General features: G+C 65.8%; 1 protein-coding gene across 1 annotated transcript in view; it reads left to right on the top strand.

Annotated features, from left to right (window-relative positions):
• The first annotated feature begins 9608 nt into the window (after window positions 1-9608).
• The window catches only part of NFAM1 (NFAT activating protein with ITAM motif 1), a 24774-nt gene continuing 10700 nt past the window's right edge, over window positions 9609-23682 (top strand). Inside the window, exons 1-2 of the mRNA XM_045577075.1 lie at window positions 9609-9809; window positions 21641-21970. Of these exons, the coding sequence (XP_045433031.1) occupies window positions 9719-9809; window positions 21641-21970 (421 nt within the window). The 5' untranslated portion in view covers window positions 9609-9718. The remainder of the gene's footprint in view (window positions 9810-21640; window positions 21971-23682) is intronic.

Raw genomic sequence — 23682 nt, 5'->3', positions numbered from 1 at the left:
AGAAAGCCGTTTCTCACCCATAAAACAGACCCATGTGTGTGAGGTTGGCTCCCACACACACCCCATCTTTTGGCTCCACTGCCCCAAGCACCTGGTCCATCAGGGCAAAGGGAGACGGGGAGAAAGAATGTTTACCTTTCAATGACATTGGCTTGGAGGTGACATGCAGCAGCAAGAACTGGCCCTTCAGCAGCAAGAACTGTTTGTGGTGCCTCAGCAGAGCGAGGGCCAGCGTGGAAACGGAGCCCCTGGCTGGACAGACACCCTCGGGCGGCACCTTGAAGGAGGAGGGTGGCTCCAGGCACGAAGCTGCTTTGTCGTCTCCAAACACCTCGGTGCCGCCTTCAACAGTGACCCTCCGCGTAGAGCGTGACAGTGCCCAGGCCTCTGGGACCAGGCAGGGAAGGTGGAAGGGAACGGCAGAGCATGAAGTGCTCACACTTGGAAAATCTCCGGTCAATAACCTACATTCCCACCTCAACGAAACCGGAAAAAGAGCAAAATAAACCCAAAGCAAGCAGGAGGAAGGAAATGATGAAGAGGAGAAATCAGTGAGAGTGAAAACAGGAAAACAATAGGTGACAATCCATGAAACAAAATGACACTTGTCTACCTCTAGAAAGACTGAGCTCTGGAAAGACTGAGAAAAGGGGACATGCACCCCACGGATGTCAGGACTGACCGAGGAGAGCACCTCGGGGAGTCCTCTGAACGTCACACTCACAAGTCACTGATGCAGGGACACGGGCCAGTTCCTTGAAAACCACGGACTCCCTAAACCTGACCAAGATGGAATGCATAATCTGAAAATGACTATAACCATTAAGGAAATTGAATTCATAATAATAAAAAAATCTTCTGTAAAAAAAAAAAATCTTCTGCAGTCACTCCCGACCTCAGCACCCCCCACCTCAGCACCCCCTGACTTCAACTCCCCACCTCAGCACCCCCCGACCTCAGCACCCCCCGACCTCAGCACCCCCAGACCTCAGCACCCCCAGACCTCAGCACCCCCGACCTCAGCACCCCCCGACCTCAGCACCCCCCGACCTCAGCACCCCCAGACCTCAGCACCCCGACCTCAGCACCCCCCACCTCAGCACCCCAGACTGGGGCAGGCTCCCTGTCTCCCTGTTGGTCTGGGGGAGGGGCCGGGAGGTGAGCTAGAGTTGGCACAGCAGTGCAGCGTCACCAGCTCACTTTTCCTAGTAAACCCGCTGCTTCGCCCTCTTCCTCCGTCAGCAGCTTCCCCTGGGGTGTCCGTGACGAAAGGAGCTGACGGCGCAGTGAGCGGGTGCCTGTGGGGCAGAGAAGCCCCTAAACCGGCCCTGTGTGCTGGGAGCTCTTGCTAGCTGGGCCTGCCCAGCACCCGCTCCTCACCCCCACCGCTCACTCCCAAGCTGTGCTTCTCCTGTGGGGCCTCCTGGCCCCTGCTCCTCCCTCTGCTTCTTCCAGTTCCCTGGGCCCGGCCTCCCTCCTGGGCCCGGCCTCCCTCCTGGTCCCGGCCTCCCTCCCTGGTCCCAGCCTCCCTCCCTGGGCCCAGCCTTCCTCCTGGGCCCGGCCTCCCTCCTGGGCCCGGCCTCCCTCCTGGGCCCAACCTCTCTCCCTGGGCCCAGCCTCCCTCCCTGGGCCCGGCCTCCCTCCTGGTCCCGGCCTCCCTCCTGGGCCCGGCCTCCCTCCTGGTCCCGGCCTCCCTCCTGGTCCCAACCTCTCTCCCTGGGCCCGGCCTCCCTCCCTGGGCCCGGCCTCCCTCCTGGGCCCGGCCTCCCTCCTGGGCCCGGCCTCCCTCCTGGGCCCGGCCTTCCCCATGGCAGGTCTTTGCTCCCTGCAGGCCCCCACCCATGCTCCCAGCCTTTCCTCTTCCTTGACTGACCTGCCCGCCCCCCTCGCCAGAAACCTGTGCAGTTGGCACCGCCCGCCTCTCTGAGAGCAAGGGCGGGGTGGGGGCGGGGGAGCCGCCAGCCCCACACTCTGCGCTCGGGGGCAAATGTTGAAAAATGCTCTGTAACCTGGGGTTTGCCACCAAAGGCACGGGGTGCAGAGCACTGAGCCAGCGCCAGTCGGTCTTTCTCTGCCGAGATGGCTGGCAGAGGGGCTGTGGGCCACTATTCTCTGCCACCCAGCCCCTCCCCTCCTGCAATGTCCTTCCCATGGACCTCGGGGGCACCAGATCTGCACAGCGTGGACAGGCTCCCCAAGAGCAGTCAGCCTGCCCTGCCCCTGCCCCTCACCCTGGCCCTGGCAGGTGGAGGGGCTGGCAGGGGGAGGGGGCTGGCAGCGGGAGGGGGCTGGCAGCGGGAGGGGGGGGCTGCGGGGCTGGCTGAGAGCAGGGTGTCCCAATGTCACATTTGGGACCACGCTGATGCATTGCCGGAGTGCGGCACGCACAGGCTTGTGCGATTCAGAACATCCCAAATCGCCACGTTTGCGGAAAATGAATGGGAAAATGGATGAAAGGCCGATCAAACAGACGTTTGATGCCGGGATGAAGAGGAGCCGGTCCTGTGTGATGAGTTGGCGGCAAAGTGCGGGCTGGAGTTCTGACAGCTGGAGGCGGAGTCCCCGTCATCCATCAAGCCTGGAAGGGAAGCTGGAATGAGGCCTCCCTGTCTGCTCCTTGGAGCCTGGCGGCTGATGTGGCACGGGCTGGCGGGCAGGGGACGGGCGGGCCAGGGCCATGGGGTTCTGGGGGCCATGGGGTTCTGGGGGCCAGCTTGCTGGTAAACCACAGCCCAATTTGGAATCCGGCTCGGGAGCCCGATTGAAAACAAAGCACAGCTTCTCCAAGTCTGGGCGGTGGATGAGCTCGCAAACCGGACCCCGGGGGCCATTGCAGCAGAACCCCGATGGCAGGGCTCCCGGGCGGGTGCTGTTACTGGAGGGGAGGGGGTGCAGGCCCAGCCTTTCCCGGCTCACAGGCACTCCCGCTCCCGTCAGCCCCCCACCCCAGGAGGACGCTGGGGCTTCCCACCCCATCTCCTCCGCCAAGCCCAGGCTTGGGTCCCTCTGGGGCCCGGCCACCCGCACCGGCACCTCCGCGGCAATGGCCCCGCAGGTGCCCAGGGCAGTGCCAGCCGGTGCTGCCACGGAGCCGCGCTCTGCAGCCTCGGCCCCGGGTCTCCGTTTCTGTAACGTTTGCAAACGTGGGACCTTTTAAGCTCAGTCCGTCTCTCCCCGCGCGGAGGCCACTCCATCCATCACGGTGTCTGTTCCGGAGGCCGGAGGGAAGAGCAGTGACGAGGAGCCGTGGGGAGGGAGGTAGTGTCTTGCTGGACTCTGAAAGGTCGGCGGTAACAGCTCCCCACGGGCCTGCAGAGGCAGCAAGTGTCACCGCCGTGAGGAGCGTTCCCAGCGGCTCCCAGCGTCCTTGCGGCTCCTCCGGGAAGGGAGCTCGGTGCAGTCTGCCCCTCTCTGAGGCTGTGGCCTGCAGCACCCCGGGGTGCCAGGCGACGAGCGAGTGGAGAGGACCGGGCGGCTGCGGGCGGGGCGGGCAGTGGGCGGAGGCTCGCCCGTCTGCCGGTCTCAGGGTTTGTAACTGGCGGCTTCTATTAGGTCTAGTAATAATTAATGTCGTTTTCTAATACTTTTTTTTAAATCGAATTTATTTAAACAATACAACAAAATTTAATCAACAATATAGTTGCCGTTGTTTTCTACTACTTGTGCCCAATGCTCAGGAAGCATTTTAATCCCTCTGTTGTAAAATTCTTGTGATTTTTGATGCAAAAAATTCGGTCAATGCATTTTTGAGGCATTCTTCATTATTAAATTTTTTTCCAAGAAGAAAGTTTTGCAAAGAACGAAACAAATGGTAATCGGAAGGGGCAATATCAGGAGAATATGCAGGTTGAGGGAGAACTTCCCATTCCAACTGGCGCAGTTTTTCAGCAGTGATTCTTGCAGTATGCGGTCGTGCGTTATCGTGGTGAAGAATTACGCCCTTCCGATTAATCAGCGCGGGTTCTTTTTCTCTTAAAGCTTGGGCTAACCTTTCCAATTGGGCACTATACACTGCACTTGTAATGGTTTGGGTAGATGGTAAAAGTTCATAATGAAGAATTCCTTTAAAATTCCACCAAACACACAACATCACTTTTTTCGCATGCAAGTCAGGTTTTGGCGTGGGCTGCGGAGCCTCATTTTTGTCCAACCATTGAGGCCGCCTTTTCAAATTAACATACAGCACCCATTCTTCATCTCAGGTAACAATTTGCTCTAAAAACGGCAAACGGTTTTGACGAGAGAGGAGCGAACTGCAAATTGTGACTCTTTGATTACGGTTGTTGTCAGTCAACTCATGAGGAACCCATTTTCCAAACTTTTGGACTTTGCCAAGTGCACGCAATTGATTGGAAATTGTTTTTTGTGAACAATATAAAGTTGTCACAAGCTCTTGTTGGGTAATTTGAGGATTTTGCACCAAAAGAGCTTGAAGAGCTTCTTGATCAAAATTGGACACACGGCCTCGACCACTCTTGTCATCTAACGAAAAATTTCCCTCGCGAAATTTCTCAAACCAACGCTGGCATTTTCTGGCGCTAACTGCATCTTGACCAAGAGCACTACAGATGTTTTTGCAGCCTCACTTGCTTTTCTTCCTAATTGGAACTCGTAAAGCATGCATTGCCGAATATGCTCTTCATCCGCCATCTTCTTAGCCCTAGTTTTGCAACAAAAACCAAACCAAACACAAACTTTTTCAAGCAAAACTTGTTCATTGCACTTCACACGTTCTGTAGATACCACGTGTTTGAAGGTTATGTCAATACAAGTCAACGCCAAGCAAGATTTTAAACGAATGATTAAAACGACATTAATTATTACTATCCCCCCCCCCCCCCCCCCCGCTCACGGCCGGGCCCCCTGGGCTTTGTGACTGGGGGCTGTTCTCTCGGGTGAGAGGCCCGTCCACACTGTGGAGGCCTCGGACGGCCCTGCCTCCGGGCTGTGCCCGGCCGCCTCGCCTCAGTCAGGGCTCAGGCTGGGAACTGTGTCCCCACGGGGGCTGTGAGCCTGTGTGTGTGAAGGTCCCTCCTCCGTCTCTCCTGGAGGGCTCAGGTCCGCCCGGCCGAGCTCCGCGCGCCGTCACCCTGAGCGCCAGCGTCAGCGCCGAGCGCCGTGCTCCAGGTGGAAGTGACCATGGACATCTCGGCCGGTGATGCGCGGGCAGGGCAGGAGGGGGCAGCGGGGACGGGGAGTGAACAGGGCCAGGGACGTCTTGGCCTGGAGACGGGGAAGGGGCAGCGGCACAGGCTGTCCTCACCCCGGAGGAAAGAGACCTGCTCAGGAAGCGGGGGGAGGGCCTGGGCTGCAGACTCCGCAGCTCAGGGGCTTCTCTGCCAGCTCGAGAGTCTGGGCCGCCTGTGGGACAAGAACAGGAGGGGTGGAGGGGGCAGGGCGGGCGGTAAGGTTCTCGGCTCAGACACCTTGTCAGCAACGCCAGGTCCAGCCGGCCAGAACTGCCTGCTCAGTGCGGATGAAACCGGCAGAAACCACACGAATCGCAATGCCAGTCATTTCCAACAGAAAGTCCATGGTTTTATTCCCCTGGCTGCACACGGGAGAGAACAGGTGGTTTCATCCAGGGCCCGGCTCCCCTCAGCTGCTCGGCCTGGACCAGGCCCCAGCCCCTCCTCCTGCCCTCCCTCGTCTATTTCTGGAAGCTTCTCACGGAGCCTTTGGGATGCCCTGGCCTGGGCTCCGATGGTGGGAAGCCTGCTCTGGGCCGGGTCCCCTCCCTGCTGGCTCCCTGGCTGTGGCCTCGATCTGTGGGTGCCAAGCTCTGCTCTCGGAGGGGGCCCGGGCAGGGCCAGGCCCCAGGCACCCAGAGAGCTTTGCTGAATGAAGCAGCAAGTGGCCCACAGCTCCTTGCGATCTTCGGGGGGGGGCTTCTGGACGCCCGCAGAGAGAGGTGCTGGCCTGGTCTTTTGCTGTCTGACTGCGGCCCCGCCTCCCCGGGGAGCGGGAGGGGCTGGCCCAGGGCAGGGGGAGAGGACTGCTGGGCAGAGAGCAGAGGGGCGGCAGGGGAGCGCCCCTGAGGACGCCACGCTGCGGGGAGGGTCCTTGGGGGGGACGGGACCTCCTGGCCCTCCCAGCCCCCAGCACCCTCCTCTGGAGCCCTGACAGCACCCAGCTCCAAGCCGGACAGACTCCACGCGGGCTGGGCTCCTCCCTCTCCTGCCCCTCCTCGCAGCCCTGCTCCCACCCTGTCCCCTGGCCCCCCTCCCAGCCCCAGCGCCCTCCGCGGATCCTTGCTATTCTCTGCACACCCCCCTCGGAAAGAGGCCGATGGAGACTGAGGAGCCGTCGGAGGCAGAAGAGCTCTCAGCCAGCTCTCTCTCCCAAACGCTTTGGCCTGGGGCGAGGGGGTGGGGAGAACAGCTGTTCATCCTCCGGAGGAGTCGTGCTCCCCTCTTCGGCCCCCATGGGCGTGGGGAGGAGGTGCAGCCTGAGGGGCCCCCCCGAGGCGGGCAGGAGGGGGCCCCAATCTCTTCGAAGCTTGGCCCCAGACCCCCACCCCGCCCACAGCCCCTCGGGACCCTGCCTCAGGAGGTGAGTTTCTCAAAGAGAGAACCAGTCTCCCGGGGTCAGATCTCGGGGGCAGGGCCAGGAACCTGGTCCTGGGCGGCTGCCACACGTACCCCTCTGCCCCGTAGAACCCACGGGGGCGGGACGGGGCTGCCCAGACGGTGGTCACTGCACGCCGAGGGACTGGTGGCCTGTGGCCAGGAGCCCGCTCCCCGTGAGGATCCGCAGGAGGCGCTCACGGCGCGCTCCTGCCCCCACTGCCCCCACCGCGCTGGCACCGCGCGGGGTGCCCTGAGGCGGCTCCTGTGGTCCTTCGCAGGCCCTGCCGGCCCTGCCCCCTCCGCCACGCTAGCGTGTTGCCTCTGCAGCCCTGACCTGGCCTCGCTGGGCAGCCTGAGGCCCTGGAGGGAGAAGCAGCGACCTGGAGAGGCAGACATTGCAGGCGAGGGCGCTCCCGCTGGCCACCAGGTGGCGCCATTGACACAGGACAACCAGGGGAGGGGAAGGGGGCACCATCCCCATAGGACCTTCCGGACTTTGGCGCCTGCCTCACCCCCACCCCAGGACCTCCCGGGACTGGCCTCCTGGCCGGTGCTTGTCTCAGTGCCGTTTACCAGGGCCTGACCCATGCGCGGGGAACACGGAGGCCATGTTAGTGCTGTCAGGTCGTCAGGATTGTTCTTGGTGAGGCAGAGGCTGGGGAGGGTGCCCTGGGCCTCACTGCTCCCCAAACCAGTTAGCAAGAAAGCCTAACCCCGGGGGTGTGGCCAGTGGTCCCCGCCGGGACCCAAGCAGGCCACTCACTGTCTCCCTGCAGGAGGAAGGCTGTCAGCCCGCCCTGGGGGAGGGATCGCGGGGACTGCAGGGACCGGCTGCTGAAAGGGCTGTGGCGGGAGCCCAAGTCCTTGTCCCGCTGCCTCCTCGCTGTGTGGCTTCGGGCAGGTGGCTTCCACTCTCTGAACTTCCGCTTCTTCATCTGTAAAATCGGGGCAGTCACACCTGGTGCAGGAAGGGGGTCCCGAAGCAAGCCTGCATGCTGCCAGGAGGGGGGACTGCCCCCCACCGCCCTCTCCGTGCAGGGGGCTTGAGGGAGAGGCCGGAGGGGGCCGGGGCGGGGGACCCCGGGACCGGAGGAGCGGGATGCTGTGGGTCAGGCACTGGGGCTGCTGTGAGGAGCCCCTCCACGTGGGGGGCTCCTCCTGGCGCTGGAGCCTGAGGGGAGGAAGGAGGGTCTTCCCACAGCCGGAGGAGGGAAGAGAGGGGTCCCGTTCCCGGCACTTCTGCTTCCTGGGCGTCTGCTGCCCACAGTGCATTCTGGGAGGAACTCCAGAGAAGGTGGGCAGTTCCTGGGCAACGGAACCCAATTGCAGCCAGGCCAGGCCTCCCGCTCGCCTGCTTCCCCCAGCTCTCCTGCTCTCCCGCTCCCCCCCCACCCCGCCCCAGGGCAGGTGAAAATCCTGGGGCGGCTGTTTTCCCCTCCTAGACAGGGAGCACTCTGAGGGCACCGCTGTGACATGTTTTGCACTTCCACTGCTGGCACACAGTAGGTACTTAATAAGCGTATGTGGGAACTGAACTGAGCACGGAGGTCTGCCCTCCCCTGAAGCCAGTGGGAGCCCACTCTGTGCCAGGCTTGGTGCTGGGCACCCCCCTCCGCAGCCAGCCTGGGGGGGCCTTATCCCCTGACGCCACTCACCACCCGGCCACACACCCACCGTGTTTACTGAGCACCTACTAGGTGCGGCTCTGAGCTCTGCACAGGGGCAGAGGCAGGTGGCAATGCCCAGGGCTGCAGGGCTGCAGAGAGCGTGGCTGCAGAGTGAGGGGCAGGATCAGAGCTGGCGCCCCTGGCGCTGTTCTGAGGCAGCCGGGCATGCAGCCACCTCCTGATGCCAGGCCCTGAAGAGGCTCCGGAGGCGCAGACGGAGCCTCCCGAACGCTCCCTCCGCGGGGCATCGCGCGTCTCTCCCCGCGGCGTGAGGTGCTCAGACAGTGGCTCCCCACGGGAGCTGGGCGCAGCGGGAAGCAGATGATCTGTGTCTCCCCGTGACACCCCCGCCATGCATCACTGTGATGGAGCGGCAGCCAGTACCGCCCCCGCCCCCCATGGCCCCCCCGGCAGGAACGGTGCGTTCACACGTCTTCCTCACCTGGTGGGCGTCCGCTCCCCCCTCCCCATCCCGTTGGTGGGAAAGCCTGTAGCTTTCATCGCTCCCGTGCACAGCGTGTGTGGGGGAGGGGAGCGTGCGGCGGGAGGTGGGGGCGGGCTCCCGCTTCACACAGCCAGACCTGCCCTGGTCTCGGGCAAGCCGCTTGGCCTCTGGGGGCACGGTGTCCCCTTTGTGTGGTTGGCATCGCGGTTAATGGAGAGAGAGGTGAAGTGCCGGCAGGTGGGGAAACCCAGCCTCCTTGGCCCTGCTTCCTCCCAGCGCCAGCACCTGGCTCCTCCCCACCTCCCACCCCTTCCCTCTGCCCCCCAGGCCCCCCCAGCTCAGCCTGGGGCTGGGCTCCGGGGTCCAAGGGGAACAGGTCCCGTGTCTGTGCTGCTGGCAGTGAGGACGGGCTGTCTCCGGACCGGATGGGGAAGCCGTGCCCGTGTCTCCGGGGGGAAGGGGAGCTGCAGGGGGGCGGGCTGAGAGGCACCCCCCGGGCCTCTGTGGGGACGGGTGGCCCCTGCTGGTTAACGACCTGCCCCATGTGTGGGGCTGGGAACGGTGGCTCCTGCCCCACCCCAACTGCCTGCCCCTCCTCCATCACCACCTGCCCCTCTGGGACCCCCCCCAGCCCTGCTCTCTGATGAGATCACTGTGGGGCTCCTGGGCTGCTGCCAAGCGGAGGGTTTGGGACACGGGCACCTCTAAGCAGTTTGAGGAGTGAGCGGCTCACCAAGCTCTGGGGCTACCACGGGCACCTGTGTCCCCTCAGGGACAGCGTCTCCCGGACCCGCCTGGCCGGTTGGGAGGCTGAGGCCGGAGCCCACCTGCGGCCCCCCTGGCGCCGGGCCGGGGAGGGGCTGTTCCCACTGCCGGAGCAGGAAGTTGGGGTCACGGAGTGGAGCAGGCACGTGGGCCTGGAGGAAGCCGAGGGTGGCCAGGGAGGGGCCTGGTGGGGACAGGAAGGGGAACTGTGGCTGCCAGCGCTGTCCTGTCTGGGAACTAAGGCGGAAGGAGAGCCACTGCCAGGAGGCCCCATGGAGAGCCAGCCTCGGCGGCGGTGGGCCCCGCGCGCGGCCCCCTGGCTCCTGGGCCTGCTCCTGAGCCCCTGGGCCCTGCGGCTCACAGGTACCGTCCTCCCCCGGCCCCACATCAGAGCCGCTTCACCCCGCCGCCAATCTGTCTCCTCGGGGCCCTGCGGCCTTTGAACACTGCGCCTGCACGGGGCAGCGTGGGACCGGGCTGTTTAGCTGATGCCGTGCAAGGTGGCAGGGGCGGGGGCGGGGGAGGGCCCGCCGCCCTCCATGCTGACAGCTCCTCCCGGCACCGCCTGGCCTCCGGCCCTCAGACAGGGTGGGCGGCGCGGCTGTGCCAGCGGCCACGGGCTTGGGGTGGGTGCAGGGGTGAGGGTCCCAGGGTGGAAGGTAGAAGCAGGACACTGAGCCTGTCCAGAGGCAGAGCCGCCTTGGTGTTGGTGTTGCCGTGTCAGCCAGCGAGGGGAGGGGAGGGAGGCTGTAACCTGGAGCTCAAAACTGTCACTGTCACCAGGATGGATGGCGCCACCCCTTCCTGAAACACGTCGTTATTTACCCGGGAGCCAGGCCTCTCCCGGGCCAGCACCGTCCCTCCTGGTCCCAGGCCGGCTTGGAAGCTGGGTGGCCTGGGTCCAAGGCAGGACCCGGGTGGGTGGCCTTGGGGTGAGCTCATCCAGGCCAGGGAACCCCCAGGATGTGCCCACACTGGGGTCCCTCGTGCTCAGGGCAGCAGCTCTCCCCCTTCTCCTGACCTCCATGAGGCCAGGCCCCCCCCACGCCCCCGTCCCCTCCGCCTGAGCCGCTGTTGTTACCAGGAGTCGGCCTCTCTGAGCTCAGCGCCCCTCGAGGCGCCGTGGGGTGCTGTCCCTCCGGCACCACTTAGGGGCCGGGAACGGAGACTCAGGGCCCGGGAGGCCGGGAACGTGTCCGAGGTTAGAGGGCGAGTAGAGGTCAGGTTCAGGGCTGGGTCAGCCCGAGCCCCGAGCTAGGACCCCAGGCAGTGGGCTCTGGGGTTCCACTCGCCTTTCTTTATAAAGAACTTTCTTCAAGGAAAGGAAAAATCTCCCCTCCTACCGCCAGGGCGGCCAGAGCAGAATGTGTGGTGCCTGCCTTCCCGCAGGCCCGGCCTGAGACAGGCCTGACCACCTGAGGCTCCCGCCCGGAGCCGGCGGGCAGAGACCAGCTGAGGAGCCGCGTGTGGGGGACTCTGCCTTTGAACTCTCACGTAGTCATTGTTAGCGTGATTTCCCCAAATTCCCATCGTTTCTGTTTGTGGGCCCCCCCCCCCCCAAAGGGCCCTGACGCAGCCGGGAGCCTGCGCGGAGGAGACTGCGGTGTGAGGTGGTTTTGTAACATCTCGGTCCTTGTGTTGCCGTAAATCAGGAAAAGAGAAATGCTCTTTCACAAGAGGGGAAACCACCTGTGTCTCCCAGGCCGTCTGGGGGGGCAGGCAGCACCCCGTTCTCCTGGCCCCGCCCCTGCAGTCCTGTCCCACATCCCCTCGCCCCCCAGACTCCAGCCAGCAGCCTGGTGCAGGCAGCTCCGTCAGCGCCGCAGACCCTGCCCGCACCCCTCACTCGGGCCCGGGGAGTGTGGTCAGGGAGCCAGGGGGAGGCAGGGTTGAGGCTCGGGACCCGGGGCGAGCAGCCTGCGTTTGAGTCAGCTCTGCAACTCACCCTGGGACCCGGGGCAGGTTCTTAATGCCGTGGTGCCTCAGTTGCCCTATCTGGTAAATGGGTGTGATAGTAGTGCCTGCCTGCCAGCACATCCTGAGAGCAAGTGGTCAGGGCACATGGTTGGGGCTCAGAGAGTCAGCGCCCACCAGCCTAGCAGAGCCAACCAAAACCCAAGATTCAGGTGATAGGTGACAGGCTCAGCATCCGGGTGAGCCCCGGCCCCTTGGGGTCTCTGACACACCCTGTTAGCATCTGAGCTTCTCCTGCTCCATTTTCTCCGGCAGCGCCTGTGGTCTCAGGGGCCACTGCTCTCCTGAGCCTGGACACAGGCCTCAGCTGCCCCCAAGGGCCTTGGGGCCAGGCGGGCCAGGGGCAAGTCCTGCCTTCCTTCACCGACTGCTGTGTGAGCTCAGGCAAGGCACTTAACCTCTCTGAGCCTCAGTGTCCCCAACAAATGTCAGTCCTGGCCATTCCCGGGCCCTGGGCGGTGTTATTCCTCCAATATCCATTGAGGAGGACCCGTTCTAGGCACTGGGGGCACCAGGAGGGAACAGGGCACAACCCCGCTCTCAGCCTGGGGACACGGACTCTCCTGGAGGTACCCGGGGTGGGTGCCCCGGCCTCCGTTTGCGCTGGACTCCGGTCCTTTCTCCCCCCGGCCTCCACCTGCGTCTAATCCCAGCACAGCTTTGGAGGCTGGCAGAGAGCCTGCTCCGCTGGGGAGTGCGGGGAGGGGCGGAGGGGGGGGGTGAGATGGGGAGGAGAGAGCGAGGGGCGGGGGGCGGGCAGGCCCCGCAGGGATCAAGGCCGGGAGGCCAGAGGCAGAGCCGGAGGTTTGACCTGCGGGAGCCTCGGGGGCAGAGCGGTGGGATGGATCCCGCTGGGCAGCCGTTCCCGGCGGATTACAAACGCCCGCCAGGCAGGGTTCAGACAGTCCTGCTTTCTCTTTAAAGTGTGACATGGGATGCGCATACAGAAAAGCACAGCACACCTTTAAACCAAGGCTGTGTGCCCACAGGGCCAGGGAGGGGAACACGCGTGCCTCTGAGCCCCGGGCCCCAGCCCCACCCGCCCCTTCGCTGTGTCCCTGCGCGACGGCCCTGCCGCTTTGGCCTCGGCCGGGTGCTCAGTGGCGGCTCCTCTCATTCGGGTGAGACTTTGAAGATCTCTCAGTGGCTGGTGTGGCCGGTGCTGGTTCATTCTCTTTGCCAAAGAGCCGGGTGTGGACACGGCCCAGGTCTGGCCCCGAGTTATGAATGGCTCTTAGATTTTCAAAAAATATTTTGTTATTGATTTCAGAGAGGAAGGGAGAGGAAGGAGGAGGAAGGAGAGGAAGAGAGAGATAGAAACATCCAGGATCAGAGAATCATTGGTCGGCTGCCTCCTGCACGCCCCACACCGGGGACTGAGCCGACACCCCGGGCCTGTGTCCTGACCGGGAATCCATCAATGACCTCCTGGATCACAGGTCGATGCTCAACCCCTGAGCCACTCCGGCCGGCAGTTCTTAGATTTATTTTTAATGGTTGAAGGGGGAGGGTGTGTTGGAAATCAAAAGAGGAATATTTCACAATACGTGAAAATTACACTGTATGCCAAGACCGGTTTGGCTCAATGGATAGAGCGTTGGCTTGGGGACTGAAAGGTCCCGGGTTCGATTCTGGTCAAGGGCATGTACCTTGGTTGTGGGCATATCCCCAGTAGGGGGTGTGCAAGAGGCAGCTGATCGATGTCTATCTCTCATTGATGTTTCTAACTCTCTCTCTCCCTTCCTCTCTGTACAAAATCAATAAAATATATTTTTAAAAAAAAGAAAAGAAAAAAAGGGGAAAATTACACTGTAGGCACATTTCCGGGTCAGTAAATAAAGTTTTATTGGAACAGAGCCACCCACAGCGTTCGTAGATCACCCAGGGCTGCTGGCGCCCTGCTCGGAGTCACGTCTTTGCAGTAGAGACCACATGGCCCGCGCAGCGTGAACTGTCCCTGGCCCTGTGCGAACGGCTGTCGGCGCTGGCGGGGAGGCCACTGGACGGCTGTGCCCGTCTGTGTGGCTAAGGGCCACGTCTCAGTGCTCCCGGGGCTGGGATGTGCGTGTGGTCTCCGCGCTCATGGGTGTGCGGTGCCTCCAGGACACGCTCCCTCTGGGCTGCTCTCTCAGCTGCCCGCCTCCTGGCGGCCGGGGAGCTCCCAGAGGGCAGGTGCCCACAGGCCCTGGCCCGGGGACAGGTGTGGTGACAGGACCATTGCGGCGCCTGAGCCACAGCCGCCCCCGCCCCGGGTTCCAAGCGGGTGATGGATGCCACCAGGGGAGGCGCCCGGGCCGGGTGGTGCTGGTGTGAGCCCCCGGCCCCTGAGCCTTAGGCTCCGCTGGGCACAGGTGGAGAGACCGACCCAGTGTCTGGTGACGGGGAGAGGACGCAGGAGGGCTGGGCAAATGGACCTGGAGCGGGATCTGCCTCTCGCCTGCTCCCTCGGACCCTCCTCCGGCTCCTGCTCTCAGGTCTGGGAGTGTGGGTGGCAGGCCCTGGGGCGGGAGGGGCGGCTGGAATAAGCTGCGAGGGGGAGGGGCAGGGGGATGTGAGATTGGCAGGCCACGCGGATGGTGAGCACAGTCTGCCCAGCCTGGGTTTGGGTACGAGCCTGGGTCTGGGTTCAGGGAGACGGTGGCAAAGTCACCTGACTTCCCGGTGCCCAGTCCCTCCCACGGGCCTCTGGCCAGCAGCCTGGGGCGGCGCTGTAGGAGCCTCTCCTCAGGGCGGGCGGGGCGGGGTTGGGGGGTGCCTAGGGCTGGGGAGAAGGCAGTGAGGGGGCCTGGCCCCCCCCATGGGTGGGCTGCGGCGGGGGAAGGGGGGGCCAGAGCTGGAGCCCCTCGGAGCCCTGGGCCAGGCCCCTGCAGGTGGGCCAGGGGGAGGGGACCCTGCAGGAGCCAGCACTGCCCAAAGCCCAGGGCGGGCGTGTCCCCTCACAGCCCTCGGCCTAGGGCCAAGGGCAGGAGTCTGCAGCCCTTGGCAGCACGCGTGGAAATGTAAGGCCTGCAAACCCTGTGACTCAGCGCCTCCCCTCCCGACCCAGGGGCAGCCATAGCCACAGGGCGGTCCCCGTGGGTCCGTGCGGCCACAGGCAGCGCCACACCCTCCTCGGACCCTGGCAGCAGCCCCCCTCCCACCCCCACTTCTTTTATAATTAATTTCAGAGAGGAAGGGAGAGGGACAGAGATAGAAACATCGATGAGAGAGAATCATTGATGGGCTGCCTCCTGCACACCCCCTACTGGGGATGGAGCCTGCAACCCAGGCACATGCCCTTGATCGGAATCGAACCTGGGGACCCTTCAGTCCGCAGGCCGACGCTCTATCCACTGAACCACACTGACTAGGGCCCGCCCCCACTTCCGAGCCTCTGGACAACTGTGCTCACGGGCCTGGAAGGTGTGCTTCCACCTGCCCACCTGGCTCCAGCCTGCCTGGCCGTTGGCCAAGGTCACATCTGCTGTTCCTCTGCCCACCCTCCCACGGACCAGCCCTGCCCCCAGGTGTGCACCTGTGACCGAGGGGGGCGCAGTCTGAGCTCACCTGAGGCGGGTTAGGGTGCGGACACAGCCAAGGGACAGGTACCAGCCTTAAGCGGTGGGCCGTGTAAGAAAAGCCAGAGGAAGGGCACAGAGAGCAGTGGGCTGGGGGAGCCTTGCAAGGAGGTGTCAGCAGGGTCAGGGTCAAGGCCAGAAACGTCAGGAGCCACAGCTTATCAACCTGGATCTCTGCTGACCTCCTGCTCAGGGGAAGGCAGGAGACTGGGCTGAGGCAGGGACAGAGGCGGGGGTTGGGAGCAGGGGGGACAGAGGCAGGGACAGAGCTGGGGGTGGGTGGGGGGGAGAACAGAGGCGGGAGGTGGACAGAGGCAGGGACAGGGCGGGGAGAGGGGGGCAGAGGCAGGGACAGGGCGGGGAGAGGGGGGCAGAGGCAGGGACAGGGCGGGGAGAGGGGGGCAGAGGCAGGGACAGGGCGGGGAGAGGGAGGCAGAGGCAGGGACAGGGCGGGGAGAGGGGGGCAGAGGCAGGGACAGGGCAGGGGGGAGGGGGGCAGAGGCAGGGACAGGGCAGGGGGGAGGGGGGCAGAGGCAGGGACAGGGCGGGGGGGAAGGGGGAGGGGGGCAGAGGCAGGGACAGGGCAGGGACCAGGGACGGGCTGGCTGGTGGAGGAACGTGCAGTGGTTTTGGCCGGAGGGGACGGTTGGGGAGGTAGAGATTTAGGGGAGTCAGGATAACTGATCTGGTGGAGGTTCCCAGAAGGAGCTGGTGCAGGGACAGGCGGGCGTGTATGTGAAAGGGGGCTGGAGGGGAGGGCTGAGCCCCAGAGGGGTGCTGGGGCGAGGGTTTGGGGCCACGGCGGAGGCGCCTCCAGGCTTCCTCCCGTCACAGCCCCGGGAAAGGTGATCGAGACGCTCAGAGGCGCTCAGGGTTCAGGACGGGGCTGGCGCTCTGCCCCCCCTCCGCCCCCAAACCCTTTCTTTCCACTCCGCCAGGCTGAGCCTTCCCTCTCAGTGCTCTGTGGCCAGACTTCTAGAAGCTTCACTCGAGGGCTTTCTTGTGCTTACATCCCCCGCCCCGCCCCCCTCAGCCGCCTCCTACTCTCCCTTCAAAGAGCACGTGGTGCGGGGTGGGAGGGGGATCACGTGTTCCCCCGGCGATGGGATGGATGCGGGCGGGACCGCAGCTCCAAGTCCTTCTGATCCTGCTCTGCGGGGTCCGCAGTGAGCACGTCCCACCGTAATGGGGGAGAGAGGGGGGCTCCGGGCTGAAGAACTACATCTAAAAACCAAGGCAGGGCCCAGCCCAAGGGCCGCCCCAGCTGGCTGCCCGGGGCCCCTCCCCTGGTCTCTGCAGCCCTGACTGCCTTCCTCCCGCACGTCCCAGCTGGCATCAGGGGGGCCCCCCCAGGGACGCCCCGTGGGGTTCATCCCCCTCTTTCCATTTCCCCCTCCCCCTTCAGCGGCAAGGAGCCGAGCCCCACCCACCCCTTGGCCCTAAAATCCCCCCCACCCCCTCCTGACACCCTCCTTGAGGGTGGGCGGCTGGGGGAGGGCTGCGGGGGGCACCCCCTCCAACGAGCTCCACCGTCTGAGCAACTTGCTTTTCAGACGGAGGGAACGGCTGTTCCGCTTCACAAACACCCGACGCCCCGCCCTGGGCTCGGGTCCGCGGCCAGCGGGCACCAGGTTCCAGGGTCTGGGGGGTGAGAACCGCGGGCCACGGGGAGGCCCGGCCGGCCCCCTCCGTGCACCCCCGAAGGCGGAGGCGGCGGGAGAGGTGGCAGCGGGCAGATGGCAGGTTCCGTGGGCTCCGGGCTCACCGCTCGCCATCCGCGTGCTCTGTGCACAGGCTCCTGCGTCAGCGCCTGGCCTGTGTGATGCGTGTCCGGGAGGGCCGGCCGTGGTCCTGTGCCTCCTGCATCCGCACTCGGCCACGCGCCGTCCTGTGTGATGCGTGTCCGGGGACCGGCCGTGGCCCGCGGTGTCCTGGCGTCCGCGCTCAGGCAGACGGCAGCGCTGAAACACACCCGCCCGCAGCCCGTCTGCGCCTCCCAGCAGCCCTGCGGGGCCTCTGGAAAGAGGCGGCTCCGAAGGTGCCAGCACTGAACCGGGGGCAGAACTCGGTGCCCGAGACACAGGCCGTGGGACCGCCCTCCTCCGGGGCTGGGGAAGCCAAGTGCTCCCTTTACCTCACCTCGGCTGACCAGGCTGGCGCTCAGCGCACAGCGGGGTCTGAGGCCCAGGCAGAGGGGCTGGGGCCAAGGCCGGGCCCAGGAGTGGGGGTGGGAGCAGCCAGGAGGCCAGGACGGCAGGGAGTGGGGAGGGAGGGGAGAGACGGGACGGGGCCAGGTTCTGGGGTGAGGCGTGTCCTCTCGGTGGTGAGGGAGGTGCTGGCGCCCCCCCGGGCCCCCTCGGGCCCCCTCGGGACCGGTGTGTAGAGGCTCCCAGGCCACCGGCGTCGGCTCTGGGGCCGCAGGTTCCGCGGAGGGCGCAGCAGGCACCCCTCACGCTGCCGGTTTGCTCTCATTGTCCCGGACTCCTGGGAGCCGCGGTGTCTGCCGGTTCGATGGCCCAAGTCCAGAAAAATGGCCTCGGTTCTGCTCCCCTTGAACGGCCGGTGCTGTCGTTGGAGTCTTTTCCTCGGCTCGCTTTGAGACGTCACAGTGGCGGCGTGGAGGCGTGGGCAGCGTGTGGGTCCAGGACCCAAAGGGACCCAGCGTAACAGCCCATCACTACCCCGTCCGGCTTGAGCAAAGCTTTTTCCTCCTCCGAGCCTCAGTTTCCCCATCTGCAAAAGGGGAGGTCCCACCGGCCCCTGGCCGAACGGGGTGCCTGAGTGCTGTGCAGAGCGGGCTGTGCCCCAGGAGTGCTCCGGGGGACGGGTGCGAGTCCTGCAGACGCTCAGGGCCGGCAGGGAGCGGGAGGACACTCCGAGTGTGGGGCCAGCATGGCACAGCCTCCGGAGCCTGGCAGCCCGGCGTCTGCGGGCAATGATCTGAGGGCTGGGGCCTGCAGACATGGCTGGACCCTCCACGCCAGCACTGCAATGTTTCTTTAAACTAGGGGTGTCGAACTCAATCAGAGAAGGGGCCAAAATCTAAAATCCAGCCTAAATCGCGGGCCGAATGGTTTACTGAACAGTCATAAACTGTCATTGTGATGGAAACGCAGCGGAGTGCAGTGATGACAGCGCGGTGCGGGCCACATTGCAAGGCCTGGCGGGACGGATTTGGCCCGCGGGCCTTGTGTTTGACACATGTGCTTTAAACGGTGGCCTGCAGCCTAGCTGGTGTGGCTCAGTGGATAGAGCTTTGGCCTGCGGACTGAAGGGTCCCAGGTTCCATTTCGGTCAAGGGCATGGACCTTGGTTGCGGGCACATCCCCAGTGGGGGGTGTGCGGGAGGCAGCTGATCGATGCCTGATCGCAGTGCCAGCTTGGCTGGGACCCAGTCCACGGAGGCCGCCTCCCCCATCACGTGTGGAGGCAGCGGTTTCATGGGATCTGAGTTCTCCTCTCTCTGCATTTTCACGACCCTGGCCCTCTGACCTTAAAGTAACGAACCCCCGCCCCCGCCCCCGAGGGCGTGATTGCAGCGGCAGACCCCCATCTCTGGGGGGACCTGCCTGAGGGGAGCTCTGTCAGACAACGGAGATGTCTTCCTGCGGGAAAGACAGGACAGCGTCACATGGTGCCTCCCGGACACAGGAGCGGCAGGAGCCGGGAGGCTGCCAGCCTCCGAGCAGCCCCGTGTGGCCACCTCCCCACGGTCCGGGTCCAGTTCTAACCGCCTCGCCCCCCACCCCCGCCTCGGAAACACAAGCCGGTCTGCGCCGGCGCCTTGTGGGGCCATGCGAGGACCAAATGGGAGGATGCGGTGAAAGCAGCGGGGATTCCACCCCCACCCCCCAGGGACTGAGTAGGAACTGGTAGGGGAGCAGGTGGATGTCCCAGACTGAGGCGGGGAGGAGAGGCCTGCTGGAGGGGGTGAGTGATATTCATCTCACCCTCTCGCCTCTTGTCCTTCACGGCCCACCTGGGGGCCCAGCCTTTGCCCCTGCCCCTGCCCCTGCCCCTGCCCCTGCCCGTCTCACACAAACCCCAGCCTTGGCCAATGCTCCTCGTTTGACTGTAATAGTTCAGCTACGACGGGGCCACCCTGCAGCAGAGCCAGGGGTACAGTCGCTGTGCAATCCCGCGGTCTCCGCGGCCGGAGCGGGGCGGGGTTCCCCACACGTGAGCATCGTCCTGTGAATGACGGCGACAAAGCCGACCCACGGTGACACCCAGACCTGCCAGTCGGTTCCCTGGAGCTGCCAGTGACTTTGGGGAGGGCTGTCTCTCAGAGTATCAGCGTGGCCGGAGCTGGAGGGACTGAAGGGTGTGAGGCAGGCCTGTCCCTGTGCCCCCTCCTCCAGGGGCCCGCCCCCGGGACCTGCTGGGGCTGAGCGGAGAGTCTGGGCAGAAAGCAGCTGGCCCGGGGCCAGCCCCACTCCAGCAGGAGCCCACGCCGGCCTTCCCAACGGAATAAATCTCGCCGCTTCCTGTGCGCGTCTCAGGCGCATGATCTTCTCCCGATTAACAACCTGGCCGGCGTGTTCTTGGCTGCTCGCTGCCGACCTCAATTTAGAACTGTCTGCTGTTTGGCGGCCGAGAGGGAAGGTGCTGGGGGGACGGGGTGTGCTGAGCCGAGCGGCTAGTGCAGCGGGTCTGGGTGGGAGGTGTGCCCTGGCCCAGCGCAGCCGCTGCCTGCTGCCCGCTGCCCGCTGCCCGCTGCCCTCTGCCCGCTGCCCTCTGCCCGCTGCCCGCTGCCCGCTGGCCCCGGCCTCGCTCTGCCCCGCTGCCCTCCTCCCTCTGCCTCTGCCCTCTGCCCTCTGCCCCCCGCTGCCCTCTGCCCGCTGCCCTCTGCCCGCCTGCCCCCGCTGCCTCTGTCTGCCCTCTGCCCTCTGCCCCTCTCCCCTGCCCCGCTGCCTCTGCCGCACCGCTGCCCTGCTGCCCGCTGCCCGCTGCCCACTGCACCCCCGCTGCCTCTGCCCCGGCCCCTGCCCGCTGCCCCGCTGCCCTCTGCCCCGCTTGCACTCTGCTGCCCTCTGCCCGCTGCCCTCTGCGCCTCCTGGCCCCTGCCCTCTGCCCGCTGCCCACTGCCCCGCTGCCCGCTGCCCTGCCCGATGGCCCACTGCCCAGCTGGCCCGCTGCCCTCGCCCGCTGCCCTCTGCCCCTCTGCCCGCTGCCCTCTGGCCCCTCTGCCCTCTGCCCGATGCCCCGCCCGCGCCCGCTGCCCACGTCCCCTTACTCTGCCCGCCTGCCCACTGCCCGCTGCCCGCTGCCCTCTGCCCGCTGCCCTCTGCCCTCTGCCCGCTGCCCGCTGCCCTCTGCCCTCTGCCCGCTGCCCTCTGCCCTCTGCCCGCTGCCCGCTGCCCGCTGCCCTCTGCCCTCTGCCCTCTGCCCGCTGCCCGCTGCCCTCTGCCCGCTGCCCGCTGCCCTCTGCCCTCTGCCCTCTGCCCGCTGCCCGCTGCCCTCTGCCCGCTGCCCTCTGCCCGCTGCCCGCTGCCCGCTGCCCGCTGCCCTCTGCCCGCTGCCCTCTGCCCGCTGCCCGCTGCCCACTGCCCGCTGCCCTCTGCCCGCTGCCCGCTGCCCGCTGCCCGCTGCCCGCTGCCCGCTGCCCACTGCCCGCTGCCCGCTGCCCTCTGCCCGCTGCCCGCTGCCCTCTGCCCGCTGCCTGATGCCCTCTTCCCGCTGCCCTCTGCCCGCTGCCCTCTGCCCTCTGCCCGCTGCACGCTGCCCGCTGCCCGCTGCCCTCTGCCCGCTGCCCGCTGCCCTCTGCCCGCTGCCCACTGCCCACTGCCCGCTGCCCGCTGCCCGCTGCCCGGCATCTCAGGAGCCTGCAGGAGGCGGAGGCCCGGCAGGCAGGCTGCGGCTTCGGGGCTCTCAAACTGCTTTCCTGGGGCCGCTAATGGGGTGGGTGGGGAGGAGGCAGCTCCCACAAAGCTGCCTTGTGGCCCTCACTGAGCGCCGTGTGGATGCCTGTGTTGTGGGAAGGCCGCTCCCGGCGGGCGGTGCTGCTGGCTGTGGCCCCTAAAATCCTGGCGAACCCTTCTCCGAGCTGGGACTGTCTCCCACCTCCTCCGATGGGCAGAGCTGGGCACACCTGCCGCCCTCTGCTGGCCCCGGGAGGCGTGCTCTCCGCCCAGAAGGGTCTCTTCCCTCTCTTTCCTGCTTCCTTCCTCCTCGCTGCTGTGCTGGTTCTGCTCAGGCCGTGCGCGCGGTTAGTCACGGGCTCCCCCTGCCCCCCCGCCCGCCCGCCCGCCCCTGTGGCCACCGCCTCTGAGAGATTGAAAGCAGCTGGCGGGGCGGCGGGGCTCGGGGCTTGAGCGTGGACTGGGAACCAGGAGGTCCTGGTTCGGTTCCCAGTCAGGCCTGGGCTGCAGGCTCGGCCCTTAGCGTGAGGCGTGCCGGAGGCAGCCAATAGGTGGTTTGTTCTCATCATTGATGTTTCTATTTCTCTCTCCTCCCGTCCTCTCTGGAATCAATAGAAACATATTTTAAAATGCGGTGGCGGGGGGAGCTAGCAGCTTGGCCTCCCTGACATCGGACCCCTCTTCTCCGGAGAAGGCCGCTCGTGCACGCCGCCTGGGCGCGGGGGCGGGGCCGTGGCGAGGCCCTGGCCCAGGGCGGGGGCGCGGGGGCAGAGAGCCAGCGTCTCCTTTCCTTCCTCTGCAGGAGGGCAGTCGGTGGCGCGCCCTGGCCCCCCGGTTCTGGCCTCTCTGGCCAACCAGGCCGTGTCCTTCAGCTGCAGAATCACCTACCCGTACACCCCAGCGTTCAGAACCTTCACCGTCAGCTCCTTCTATGTGAACCGCCAGGGCCAGGAGAGCGCCGAGGAGCCGACCGGCTGCCAGCCCAGCGCCGGCCAGGAGAACCAGACCCACACCACGGAGTGCCTGGTCACCCCCCGGCTGCCCAGCGCGCTGGCCACCGGCACCTACTACTGCTCCGTCCGCTGGCCGCACGGCAGCGTGCGGGGCCCGGGCACCTTCATCCTGGTCCGAGGTGAGGCTCCCGGGGCCGGGCTCAGCGGGACGGAGCCTCCGGGGCCGGCTCAGCGGGACGGAGCCTCCGGGGCCGGCTCAGCGGGACGGAGCCTCCGGGGCCGGGCTCAGCGGGACGGAGCCTCCGGGCCGGGCTCAGCGGGACGGAGCCTCCGGGGCCCGGCTCAGCGGGACGGAGCCTCCGGGGCCGGGGCCGGGCTCAGCGGGACGGAGCCTCCGGGGCCGGGCTCAGCGGGACGGAGCCTCCGGGGCCGGGCTCAGCGGGACGGAGCCTCCGGGCCCGGCTCAGCGGGACGGAGCCTCCGGGCCGGCTCAGCGGGACGGAGCCTCCGGGCCGGGCTCAGCGGGACGGAGCCTCCGGGCCGGGCTCAGCGGGACGGAGCCTCCGGGGCCGGGCTCAGCGGGACGGAGCCTCCGGGCCGGGCTCAGCGGGACGGAGCCTCCGGGCCGGGCTCAGCGTCCACACCCCCAGGCCAGGCCGCCGCGCCCCGCTCTCCCGGCCTCCGGCACAGGGGGGTGCTGGGTCTGCACGCGTGAGCGTGCGTGCCTGTGTGTGTGCCTGTGTGTGTGTGTGTGTGTGTGTGTGCGTGCCTGTGTGTGTGCCTGTGTGTGTGTGTGTGTGTGTGTGTGTGTGGTGTGTGTGGTGTGTGGTGTGTGTGGTGTGTGGTGTGTGGTGTGTGTGTGTGGTGTGTGTGTGTGGTGTGTGTGTGTGGTGTGTGTGTGTGGTGTGTGTGTGTGGTGTGTGTGGTGTGTGGTGTGTGGTGTGTGTGTGTGTGTGTGGTGTGTGGTGTGTGGTGTGTGGTGTGTGGTGTGTGGTGTGTGGTGTGTGTGTGTGGTGTGTGTGGTGTGTGGTGTGTGTGTGTGTGGTGTGTGTGGTGTGTGTGTGTGGTGTGTGTGTGTGTGGTGTGTGGTGTGTGTGTGTGTGTGGTGTGTGGTGTGTGTGTGTGTGGTGTGTGGTGTGTGTGTGTGGTGTGTGGTGTGTGTGCCTGTGTGTGTGGTGTGTGTGGTGTGTGTGTGTGTGTGGGTGTGTGTGGTGTGTGGTGTGTGGTGTGTGTGTGTGTGTCGGCCTGGGAGTGAGCCCGTGGCTCCTGTAATCTCTGGGGACAGATTCCTTGCTTTCATCCCGTCCCCAAAGGAGTGGGACCCGGACAGGACAGCCTCTCCCGGAGCCGGCCCCGCCCTGCCCTCCGCCTCCGCTGGTGGGGCCGGGCGGAGCCGGGGCCGGGCTCCCTGTCCTGCTGTTCGCAGGCTGCGGCCTTGGGCCTGTCAGGGCCGATGGGGATGGGCCTGGGGCAGGATGTGCCGATGAGCGACAGACACTGAGGAGCCAGCGGTCAGCGCCCTGGCTCTGTCCAGCCGCGGGAGGGAGGGAGGAGGGAGGGGGGAGGGCGGGAGGGAGGAGGCGGGAGAGGGGAGGGAGGAGGGAGGGAGGAGGTGGGGGGGAGGGAGGGGGAGGGAGGGGAGGGAGGAGGTAGGAGGGGGGAGGATGAATGGCTGGGGGAAGGGGCTGTGCTGTGCTCCTCACTGCTTCCCCAGCCCCTCCCTCCGCCCCTGCGCTCCCCACACTCCCACATGACCGGGCTCCCGTGTGCAGAAAGGAGGGGGGGGGGTACTTGGCAAGCTGTCCCACCGGCCCTCTCGGTGGAGCGAGTCCCCTTGGCATAAGGGCCCTCGGAGCGCAGGCAACGGACGAACCGGAGAAGGGCAAGCACG

This window comes from Pipistrellus kuhlii, unplaced genomic scaffold, assembly GCF_014108245.1.
Source record: "Pipistrellus kuhlii isolate mPipKuh1 unplaced genomic scaffold, mPipKuh1.p scaffold_m20_p_81, whole genome shotgun sequence".
Classification (NCBI taxonomy): Eukaryota; Metazoa; Chordata; class Mammalia; order Chiroptera; family Vespertilionidae; genus Pipistrellus; species Pipistrellus kuhlii.
The sequence above is the reverse complement of the archived record's forward strand: the minus strand, read 5'-3'. Positions and strand labels throughout refer to the sequence as shown.